This window comes from Papio anubis, chromosome 8 (genome assembly GCF_008728515.1).
Source record: "Papio anubis isolate 15944 chromosome 8, Panubis1.0, whole genome shotgun sequence".
NCBI lineage: Eukaryota > Metazoa > Chordata > Mammalia > Primates > Cercopithecidae > Papio > Papio anubis.
The window spans coordinates 118,975,552-118,987,779 of record NC_044983.1 but is presented as its reverse complement, the minus strand read 5'-3'; the positions used below and the strand labels follow the sequence as shown (position 1 = coordinate 118,987,779).

General features: G+C 47.2%; 1 protein-coding gene across 1 annotated transcript; it reads left to right on the top strand.

Moving 5' to 3' along the window:
• Positions 1 to 3,237: 3,237 nt before the first annotated feature.
• Positions 3,238 to 11,568, top strand: KLHL38 (kelch like family member 38). Its single transcript, XM_003903134.5, has 4 exons — positions 3,238 to 3,435; positions 4,093 to 5,443; positions 10,062 to 10,167; positions 11,043 to 11,568. Exons 1-4 carry the CDS (start codon positions 3,350 to 3,352, stop codon positions 11,330 to 11,332), a joined length of 1,833 nt encoding a protein of 610 aa, XP_003903183.3. The 5' UTR covers positions 3,238 to 3,349; the 3' UTR covers positions 11,333 to 11,568.
• The last annotated feature ends 660 nt before the right edge of the window (positions 11,569 to 12,228 follow it).

The window sequence follows — 12,228 nt, the reverse complement described above, 5'->3', positions numbered from 1 at the left end:
CCAAGGCTCCAACTCAGAAGAAAAACACAAGAAAAGGAGGGACAATGAGCTGAATGTCCTCATTTATCTCATTTCTTTTAGGTTGCCATATGTTCAGGCCCTAGGCTAAGATATCTTCTAGATGAAAGTTAAGACCAAAAGTATAAACCTCCCTGAGAGAAATCAACTCATGAGTGGGCTGGTTGGGTTACATGTGGGTGGTAGAGACGCTTTCTGGGTCAGACTTGGGCTTATATGTGTGTGTTTGCCGTGTTGAACACCATGACTCTATGTCTTGACATTTGACATTTGACGCAGAACCAGGATCCTCCTGACAGGCCAGGCCAACAAAACAGGGCCTATTTTTTCTAAACATTAGAAACCGAAAGATTTAGCAAAGTTGGTCAGACATTGATGCTGCACACCAAGATCTATCTGAACAACGGACAGGGCTGGATTCCAGAAGGTTTGATTCGTAAGGGAATGTAGGGGAAGATCCAAGATCCTTCCCAGGGAACGGTGCTGTGTTAATTCACTCCTAGGAGCCCCTACCTATTACCCTCAGAACAAACCCTTGGCTTGCTCGCTGCCTGGAAGAGAAATCATGCAGGCATTTCAGAGCATTAAGGAAGTTATTTCCTCCTCATATTCACTCCAAGGTCAAGGACAAGAATGCTAGCTTTGGCATTGGGAGGACCTCAGTTCAGTTCCCAGCCTGAACTTAAGTCTTGCACTGCAGTATAAAACAAGTGTTTTACTTTTCACTTCATCACATTATTGGATTTGATTATGTGGATAATCAGGGCTGCTCCAGAGCACATTTGCAGGGCAGTCTACGCAGTAAGCCGTACATGGCAGCTCTGCTAAACCGGCACAGCAGACGGTGGTGTGAAGTCCAGCCAGCAAAGCTCCCTCTCTTTCCCCATTCTCCATTCCTTTCCAGCTCAGTGCAGGAACTGTATGAAATTCACCCCCTATAAGCCAGGCCCTGTGCTGGGTGCTAGGAATAAAGCTACAATGAAGTCAAGATTCCTGCTGCCCAGAGACTTCCACTCTAATAAGAGAGACACAGGCAAGTAAACATAATCGCAGTGAGGTATGAGGCATGCCATTAGAGGTATGTAGGAGAAAGGAAACTGCACAGAGGAGTGTGAAATTAATTGTCTCAGAGAGGGTTAAAAAGACGTGCAGACAGGGCCAGGCACGGTGGCTCACACCTGTAATCCCAGCACTTTGGGAGGCCGAGACAGGCGGATCATGAGGTCAAGAGATCGAGACCATCCTGGCTAACATGGTGAAACCCCGTCTCTACTAAAAGTACAAAAAATTAGCCGGGTGCGGTGGCGGGCGCCTGTAGTCCCAGCTACTTGGGAGGCTGAGGCAGGAGAATGGCGTGAACTTGGGAGGCGGAGCTGGCAGTGAGCCGAGATCACGCCACTGCACTCCAGCCTGGGCAAAAGAGAAAGACTCCTTCTAAAAAAAAAAAAAAAAAAAAAAAGACGTGCAGAGAAGTATTACACAAACCACGTTTTGGAGGATGAACAGAAACAGTGAAAATGACAGAGCAAGCAGAGGGGAAGAGCTCATGGAAAGGGATAGAGTATGAACCAGAGGATCCCTGGGCTCTTTCAGGAATGTGGCTACTCACTTATTATGTCACCAGCACAGCTCACCAACTCAGACATCTGCAGAAACAGCTCCTCTGGCCTGCTCCCTGCTTGTGCCTCCATGGGTCTCTGACACCCTTAGCTTAGGCCTCCTGCTCCTAATTCTGGCCTCCAGGCCCGTGGCCCCAGTAACATGTTTTGGATCCATTTCCTTGGCCTTGACCTTCTGGACTCTTGGGCATAATCCACTCTACGATCTGCAACTGTGAATGAAAGACCCTCTTCCTTCCACCCTGCCCTGTGGTGTCCCAAAGACCAGGCCAGCCCAGCTTCCCCAACAGCGACCAGATGCATACAAAGAACTGTAAGTGTCTCACGGAGCTAAACTACTACACATGAGTGGCAGTACACGTGGTTCCAGAGGCAGACAGGACACCAGTCCGATTCCAGCTAAGGAGTCCTGCGGACATGGGGAGCCACTGAAGGGCCTGATGCTGGGAACTGGCAAATTCTGAGTTGCCTTCCCAGGGGCTGCTCCAGAGGGGACAGGGTGGATGTATTGGAGAGAGAAGCACTAGGAGCAAAGAAAAAAAAAAGTGCATGGGAAGCCATTGCACTAGTCTGAGCAAGATTTTGAGTAGGAGACGAAGTCAGGCTTGCCTGCCTTTCGTGGCTAGGACAATCACGAATCTCCCTGAAGGCAGGGGCAGGACAGACCTGAGGTCCCCCTCACTCTTTCTCGTGATTCTGATTGTTATTGAAAGCTGCCTCCTACCACATCACTATCCTCATTCCTCCCCCAATTCTCTATCTCCTTCTCTTCCTCCTCCTCCTCTTCCTCCTCTATTCTCTCTCCCTCCCTCTGTCCCTGCTTCTTCTTCCTCCTCATCCCCCTTTGTCTTCTTTCTCTCTCTCCCTAAAGCAATATGGCTTGCCTCCTGCCTCTAGCTCAAGCTGCCAGACAAGACAAAATGGAAAAGTAAGACAGAAAAGGAAGTCTGAACTATAAAAAGCCAGCTGAAGAGCAATCAGCACGTGTCTGGGAGAGGCAGACGTGACAGGAGGAGCTCGGCCTTGCAACTGTCAATCAGAGGCTCCCGAGTAAGGAGACCCGACAAAGGTCTGGGCCTTCATGAGTCTGGAAACCCTGGGGTGCTCAACAAAAAAAAAACAACTTTTGTCATGAATTTCATCACCTAGGCTCCTGGAGGAGGAAATCACAGCTCTCCCCAGCAATCCTGCCAGGCAGATGGGGGGAAATAGGGATCCATTGAATAGCACCCACAGGCTCATGCTCCGGCTTCCCTTGTGACCACCTGCCACCTTCACTGTGGCCCAGAACCATCTTCAGTGACTCTCCACAGGTCACAGCAACCTGTTTACAGACAGCTAGAATTCCCAGGCACTTTTAGGACAGGGGACTCGGGATGGTTCCAAGCAGACAGCAAAGTCTTCTCTAAGAGAAGCCACTCCTCCCAATCTATTTTTGCCGGTGTAAACACTTGCCAAGGAAACACGGCATGTGGGCATGCGCAGGCCCTGCAGGCCCTCGGGTTGCTGCAAAAGGCAACTGGAAAGTCACATGTCATAACAGTGGAAAGTACATATGCAACTATTCTTAGCCCTGGAATGTATACACTGTCTCCTTGGCCAGCAGTCCTTGCACAAAGCTCTAGAAAACTATGAAAGTGCCTTCAGCATAAACAAATCCAGAAATCTCCCAGGACAAATCATTTGCCAACTGAAAGAAAGGCCTGGAGTTTATGGTTTCCCTCAGAGCTAGAGGTAGAAACTCTCCGGGGGGACAAGCCAGACCAGGCACCAGTGGATGTCACTGCGGCAAAACAAGGTAAGTATCCCTCATGCTTATTTCTTCTGCAGGTAGACAGCCAGGTGTCATCCAATAAACCAGGGGATTGTTTGGTCTTTCCTTCTATTTATTCCATCTTTAAAACAAGACTCAATGAAGTTATATTTAAATATATGTATCAAAGGTCCATTTTCTTCCCTCATTTCTGTCCAGTGACCAGAGGGCCACACCTCCAGAGTATCACCTTTGGGGAATGATTGACACCCAGAAAGAGATGTTTAGACAAGTTTACTCAATAACAGATATGCCATCGATCTGGAAAAAGGCTCAGGAACTTCTGCTGGCCAAATGCATGGACTGTTATCTTGCTTCAGACTAACATTTCAGCTTCTGATAATAGAGTAACTTCCAACAACTTTAGTTTGTTTGGTTGGTTGTTTCTCTCAGATTAGCTGAAGATACTATATGCCTATTACTTTCGAAAATAACCATAACCCAAAAGAGCTCAGGTCTGAGATGTATGTGGCCTTCCTTTCCAATCTTCCCTACACAATATCCGTGGTGACATCCACAAACATCATGGGGAATGGAATAGGAGCACTGGTCTTACAGTCCCCGCAGCTGAACCCTCCAGCGCCTGCAGCTGAGAAAGACCTGACTCTTGCTGACTCTGGGGGCTTCCTTCCCTCTTTGTAGGATGGACGAGGAGTCTCCAGATGGGGTGCTCTTCAAAGATCATGACTTCTCTTCTGACTTGTTGAGGCAGCTCAACAGCTTAAGGCAAAGCAGGATCCTGACTGATGTGAGCATCTGTGCCGGTGCCCGGGAGATCCCCTGCCACCGCAACGTGCTGGCCTCCAGCAGCCCCTACTTCAGGGCTATGTTCTGCAGCAGCTTCCGGGAGAAGAGTGAAGCCAAAGTGCAGCTGAAAGGCATTGACCCCCCAACCCTGGACCAGATCGTCTCCTACGTGTACACGGGGGAGGCACGCATCGATGCTGACAATGTCCTCCCCGTAATGGAGGCCGCCTCCATGCTACAGTTCCCCAAGCTGTTTGAGGCCTGCTCCTCATACCTGCAGAGCCAGCTGGCCCCCAGCAACTGCCTGGGCATGATCAGACTCTCAGAAATCTTAAGCTGCGAGACCCTCAAGAAGAAAGCCAGGGAGGTGGCACTGACGTCCTTCCCAGAGGTGGCCGCATCAGCCGACCTGAAGGAGCTCTGTGCCTTGGAGTTGAGAGACTATCTGGGAGATGATGGGCTCTGTGGGGAGGAAGAAAAGGTGTTTGAGGCCCTCATGGTTTGGATCAAGCATGACCTCCAGGCCCGGAAGCGATACATGCAGGAACTGTTCAAGCAGGTCAGGCTGCAGTACATCCACCCAGCCTTCTTCCAACACTTCATCGCCAACGATGCCCTCCTGCAGTCCTCGCCTGCATGCCAGCTCATCTTGGAGACCGCCAAAAGACAGATGTTCTCTTTGTGTGGCACCAGCACCCCAGACTGCAAACTCCTATTGCATGTCCCTCCAAGAAACTCTTACCAAGATTTCCTCATCCTCTTGGGCGGAAGGAAGGACAGCCAGCAGACCACCAGGGACGTCCTACTGTATAGCAAACAGACTGGCCAATGGCAGAGCCTTGCCAAACTCCCGACACGGCTGTACAAGGCCTCTGCTGTCACCTTGCACCGCAGCGTCTACGTGCTGGGGGGCATGGCTGTCAGCTCAGGGAGGAGTCTGGTCAGTCATAACGTCTACATCTTCTCCCTCAAACTCAACCAGTGGAGGCTGGGGGAGCCCATGCTGGTGGCCCGCTACTCCCACAGAAGCACTGCCCATAAGAACTTCATCTTCTCCATCGGGGGTATTGGAGAAGGGCAGGAGCTCATGGGCTCCATGGAAAGATATGACAGCATCTGCAATGTCTGGGAGAGTATGGCCAGCATGCCCGTGGGGGTGCTCCACCCCGCAGTCGCTGTGAAAGACCAAAGACTCTATCTCTTTGGAGGAGAGGACATCATGCAGAACCCTGTGCGCCTTATTCAGGTAAATGACTGGTTCTTCCCATCACATAACTGCATGAGTATGTGTGCATGGACACACCCACACCTGCATGCACACACATGCACATGCACACATATACACCAACACACACACATATGTACATACATACATATACGCACACATATACACAAACACACATATGTATACATGCACGCACATATATATGCACGAATGTATATTCATGCATACATACATACACGTATGCACATATGTATGCACATACCAACATGCATACATGTGCACATGTGCACACATATGCACACATGTATGCGCATACCAACATGCATACATGTGCGCATGTGTGCGCATATGCACACATGTGTGCACATGCCAACATGCATACGTGTGCACATGCATACACACATACAATTCATGCACACATACACACATATATCTGCACATACATGCACACATTTATACATACACATGAACACAAATACATACATGCACACACATGTGCACCCATGTACACTCATACAAACACTTGTCATTTGCAAGGAAAGAAGAGAGGAAGGGAGGGAGGCAAGAAGGATTTTCAGCAAGAGTTTAAGGATATCAAATACCATCTCTATGCACAGAGTTTATCTTCATTTGAGGAGAAAAATACATATCTAAAAATTCAAGCTATTATAGAGAATATTGAATGCCAGATAGTGAAGTCCTACAGGAATTTGGCAGACGCTTCTAACTCAAGTCAGTAAGGCCTTAAAAGAAGATTCCCAAGCCTTGGTCCACACCTCTGTGACCAAATCCCCTGGAACCTGACCTCACATCACTGAATCAAAATATCTTTGTATGAGATCCTAAAATATATGGTTTACAAAAGTACCCAGGAGATTCTAAGGGGCAGCCAGGTTGGGAAACCCCTACTTTTAATGATTGGCAGACATTGATTTCACTAACAAGCTCTCTGAGAAATTGATCAACAAAGGTCACATTTCAGAATATTAAGTGTTTTCCAACTTTATGCAAGTTCCTGGTAATCTCCGCAGTTCATCTAATGATATGGGGAACGTGAATATTGAGCCTGCCTTCACAGATAATCAAGAAGCACCCACGAGATGTACTTTGCTCATTTATAAGAGTTATCTTGAACACCAACATGTGAAGGGCCTGGAGACCCAGCAATTTACGCATACCCCTAAGTTGCAATTCAGATGCTGAAGAAAGGGGTGCTCTAAGAGCACAGGCAGGATGCCCTAAACCAGTCTAGAGCAAGCTTGCCCAACATGCATGCAGCCAAGACAGCTTTGAATGTGGCCTAACACAAATTCATAAACTGTAAAACATGAAGAGATTGTTTTAGCCCATCAGCTATCATTAGTGTTAGTGTGTGCTTTATGTGTGACCCAAGACAGCTCTTCTTCCAAAGTGGCCCAGGGAAGCCAAAAGATTGGACACTGCCGGTCTAGAGAGAATCTGAGAGAGTGCCAGGGTTAAGGGAATGTTGGAGCAAACCCTGTGAAGTTGGCTGAAGCTGACTGAGCAGAGGGGCAGGAGAAGAGAGAGGAAGGTGAAGATGGAGAATAAAAGAGGAGCGAGAGGGGTGGGATGGGTGCTAAGAAATCACGTAAGGAAAGATCTGACTTAGAGAGAGATGCAGGAAGCTCCTGCACCACCTGAAGCCAGAGTCAGGGTTCTCTCTTGAGGGAGGGGGAGTGGTCCTGGGTAAGGGAGCAGCTCATATGAAGGCCCTGAAGCACAAACAGGTGCAGCCCATGGCCTTGGGCAGCGGAAAGCAGGACAATGAAGTTGCAAGACATAGCAAAGAGGAGACGGGCAGTGTGCTGAGGGGTCGCTAGGGGCGGGTGTTAGTCCTCCTGCGATTTCCATCAGCCCCCTTCTCAGGTTACCAGGAGCAACCTCCTCCACCCACATCACAGCCCCTGAGCCCCTCCTAGAAAAATCCTGGAACCTTCTTGAGGGATGGATATTTGTGCAGATGAGGCTGGCCTGGCTGGGCTTTCTAGGCCTTGTCAAGGAATTGGGATTAGCCTGAGAGGAACAGAACTTCATTGAAGGCTTTCAAGAAAGGTGGACGAGGTAACACAATTCATATTTTTAGAAGTTCCGTCTGGATGCCTTGTAGAGAAGGGATTGGAGGGGGCCTGTGTGGACAAAGGGGGAGAACTGGGAGACTCTTCTAGACTTCCAGGCATGGGTGGTAATGGCTTGGACTCGGTCAGTTCCAGTGAAGATTTTTTTCTTGCCTTCACTTCTCCAGCCTGTATTTTCAGCTCCTCCCTGACCATCTAGGCAGATTCTGAGTCTTTCTAGAATCACTGTTCCAAATCCCACTCCTCTACTTGAATTGGGAGAGACATTCTGCTCCCCTCCAGGCTCTGACCATACAGATAACAAACTGCTTCCAGGTCAAGCGGAAGCCCCTCCTTCTTTTCTATTGTTCAAAATAGAGTCAACAAATACGCTCATTATCTCACATTGCAAAACTGCCATCGACCTTCTGAAAATAAAATGCAAAGTTTAAGCTTCAAGCTAGCATATCAAGAAATGCATGGTATCATCAAACAAGATATTGCAAAGCCAAGAAAATATTAAACCTCTGAGGGATCCTTTTGGACTTCTGGATTAAGAAGAGGGAGAAAGGGGAAAGTATTCATTTGGATACTTTTCTTATCTACTTCGCACTAGCTTTGAAATAGACATTCTACTCGTTCGAATATAGTTTAAAATGAATGCCTGGAGTCGCTTGATGGAGCAGGTTGGATTTTCAGGCACAGGTTGAGAGTTTTCTTCATAGGCTCGTTCATCTGTGTGTATGCATTCTTCTCAGAACTACGCTGCCCGAGGTTACGATGCAAATCGTGCTGTACATGTACCTTTCTACCTGGCCTTCTCTCTACCTGTTTTTGGATGGTATTAAGCAAATCCTTTACTATAACAAAGTATCGCTTCCTTCAGTGGTCAAAGTTCATCCTTTGTTATCCTTGCCCCAGTCTCTTTGAGGTATTATGAGCATGGTGAGCAAATGTTTAATCTATTTTTAAAGCCATACCCAAAGCTGAAGGAGAACAGAAGGGCCAGGAGGCAATTATTCATTCAAGTAAAATGCAACCAGTGTTTGCTTTTCTTCCAAGGATCCCACTTTCCAGAGAGTTTGTCACTTACGTATTTTCCAGTGAAACAGCCATTGTGACCGTCCCGTCCTCTAGCACTTGGCCTCCTCCAGGCTTCACTGACTTGTTGAAGGACAGACAGAGACCTCAAGAGGTCTCCAGTCTCAAAAGCCTCCCTCAGGGAAGGCCACAGTTTCATGGCTCCAGGCAGAGCCATGAGTGTGGTGGTGAAGAGCATGGACTCTGGGCTTGGTCAGACCAGCTCTCCCACTCACTGTAGTTGTATGACCCTGGGCATGTCATTTGACCTCTCAGAGCCTCAGTGGTCTAATGTGAAAGATGGAAGAAATAATAAGATCTACCTCATAGGATGGTTATGAAGCTCAAATTTAGTAAACTGATTATTTAGACATCTTTAATAATGCTGGTAATCTTACTTTATTTTATTTTATTTTTTGAGAAGGAGTTTCACTTTGTCACCCAGGCTGGAGTGCAGTGATGCGATCTCAACTCACTGCAACCTCCACCTCCAGAGCTCTAGTGATCCTCCCACCTCAGTTTCCTGAGTAGCTGGAACTACGGGCACGCACCACCACACGCAGCTAAATTTTTTTTGTATTTTTAGTAGAGATGGGGTTTCACCATGTTGGCCAGACTGGTCTCAAACTCCTGACCTCCATGATCCACCTACCTTGGTCTCCCAAAATGTTGAGATTACAGGCATGAGCCACCCCACCCGGCCTGGTAATTTTATTTTATAGGAAAAGATTTTCTAGCAAAGAATACTATGCCATTTTCCTCTGTAGATAAATGTTCTTGTTCCTTCTTTGCTTATGTGAAATTCATCCTATATCTCTTGGCTAAAATTTTTCCATAATGAACTAATTTACATTTGATATTTAGATTTAAAACTGAGGACACTCACAGGAGAACATGTTCCGGAGTGTTGATTTGACACACTGTTTCAAAGCACGGCAAAAGAGCCTGCTCCCTTCTCTTCGGTCTTTCTCCCCTTTCTCATGCTGCATTTTTCTAGGACTGTAATGACTTTCAGGCATGAACTGTTCAAAAGACTTCCTCACTTAGCCTCAGATTTATTCTTGGTTCTATGACCTTCTTGGATAAACCAGAATATTTAGAAATTTAAACATGAGCTAGAAATAAAAAATGATTGGAAAACCTTTGGTTTTCTGAATACCCAAGTTTCTTCATTTCTCATTAAAAGAAAAACATGTTCCATGTAAGGTAAGTAAAACACGTATTACAATGCAAAACTATTGGTCTATTCTATAGAAATACAGCCACTGAGTTCCTGGGGTCACAATAATATCAATTTTTAATAATACGCTTCTTCCTGTTTTTCAATACTGTTTTGTTTATTGAGCAGTAGCTACATTTTTAAAACTGGAGAAAAGTAGAAAGAAAAATCTCATTCCTAGTTCACCCTCTTAATTACTACTACTGTCTTTTTTTAAGAATATTTCACTTTAAAATGCAGTGTCATGATTCTATTTCTCCCTCAGGTTTATCACATTTCCAGAAATTCGTGGTTCAAAATGGAGACAAGAATGATCAAGAACGTGTGTGCCCCTGCAGTGGTGCTCGGGGAGCGGATTGTCATTGTGGGAGGTGAGTCTGAACAGAGGATCACTGGGCGTGACACAAACTTGGCACGTTCTATGGAAAAAAGGTCACTCATAGACAGATGTTATTCTACAAGATCGTCTTTTTAAAAGCACATCCAACCAACCAGAGGAGCGTGCAGAATCTGACAAAACTCTTTCCTCACCCAGAAGTTTCTCCCTGTCTTTTTCTGTAAACAAGGGATGAAATAACAGCTATCTCCCAGAGCTGTTGTGATAATTAATGTGCTCGTGTATCTAAAGCACTTAACACTCTCCCAGATACACAGTCAATAAAAAATATTTGCTTCTGCTAATAATATTAGCTACTAATAGTTTGTTTCTCTGTAATCGAAGTATAGTGTCATGGTTAAGAGGACTGGTATTGGGGTCAGATAGACCTTGATTCAAATCCTGGCTCTGTCACTAACTGGCTATATACTTTTTACCAAGTTAAACATCTTTCTGTGCCTCAGTTTGCCCATCCATAAAATGAGGATCCTAAAAGTAACTACCAAGATAGGGCTGTTGTGAGGAACCCACTTCTGAGTTTCCAAAGGATTGTCATAGTTCTTGAGTGGGCATTTGAGAGAGGAAGAGGCCAAGGAGGCTGAGACAGTTACAGGAATCAGGAGGCTGCTCTCAATCTAAGAATGGCTTATATGCTGCCTTAACTTGGGGTGAAGGTCAGAGTCAGACAGATCTGCGTGCAGCCCCCACTCCGCCACAAAGCAGGCCTTGGCAGGTTAGCTCAACATCCCACACTCTAGTTCAGGGTCCCAGCCACTCAGTCTTGAGCGGTGGCAGGAGTCAGACAGGACTGCTGACCTCCAGTACCAGATGAGCAACGCTGAGCTTGCCCATGTGTCATTTGGTTTTCAGGTTACACAAGGAGGATTCTTGCTTATGACCCTCAATCCAACAAATTTGTCAAATGTGCGGACATGAAAGACCGGAGGATGCACCACGGGGCCACCGTGATGGGAAACAAACTCTACGTGACGGGCGGGCGGCGGCTGACCACGGACTGCAACATTGAGGACTCCGCCTCCTTCGATTGCTACGACCCCGAGACGGACACCTGGACATCCCAGGGACAGTTGCCACACAAGCTCTTTGACCACGCCTGCCTCACTCTCCAGTGCATACCCCGCACATCCGCCCTCCCATGAGGTCGACAAGAAACCTTCTGTCCCAGTCAAAATGCCTTCTGTTGCAAGGGACACAAACCCAGTTCCAAAGGGCTTAACCCTTAAAGGCTGCAGGGAGAGCTCACAAGACTGAGGTACCAGAGTCTGGAGGCCTGGAACTAGGCATTGCATTGCCCGAACCCTCTCTCTCTGTCTCTCCCTCTCTCTCCATCTCTCTCCCCCACCTCCATCTGTCTCTGTCTCTCCCCGTTTTTTCTTTCTCTCTCTCCCCTACCTCTGTCTGTTTCTGTCTCTCTCTCTCTCTCTTTTTTTTTTTTTTTTTTTTGAGATGGAGTTTCGCTCTGCAGCCCAGGCTGGAGTGCAGTGGCGCGATCTCGGCTCACTGAAGTCCCCACCTCTCAGGTTCAAGCGATTCTCATGCCTCAGCCTCCTGAGTAGCTGGGATTATAGGCATGTGCCACCAAGTCCAGCTAATTTTTGCATTTTAGTAAATACGGGGTTTCACTATGTTGGCCAGGTTGGTCACGAACTCCTGGTCTCAAGGATCTGCCAGCCTTAGCCTCCCAAATGCTGAGATTACAGTCGTCAGCCACACCTGGCCGGCCTCCTTTCTGTCTGTTTCTCTGTCTCTCTTCTCTCTCTCTGAGTCTGTCTGTCTCCCTCTCTCTGCCTCTCTCTGCTCTGCCCCGCCCCCCACTCTCTCTCTCTGTCTCTCTCTCTCTCTCCCCTCTCTCTTCCTCTCTCTCCTCCCTAGGTTTTCCTCTCTCTCTACCTCATCTCTATTAGGCCTCCTTCTCTAGCAAGCTTCTTCATTTACCCATACAGTGTGTGGACAATAACAAACGATAAACCCAGACTCATTTTCCAACTTTGTATCTTCAGGAGAGAACTTTGCTGTTATCCATATATTAAACCTA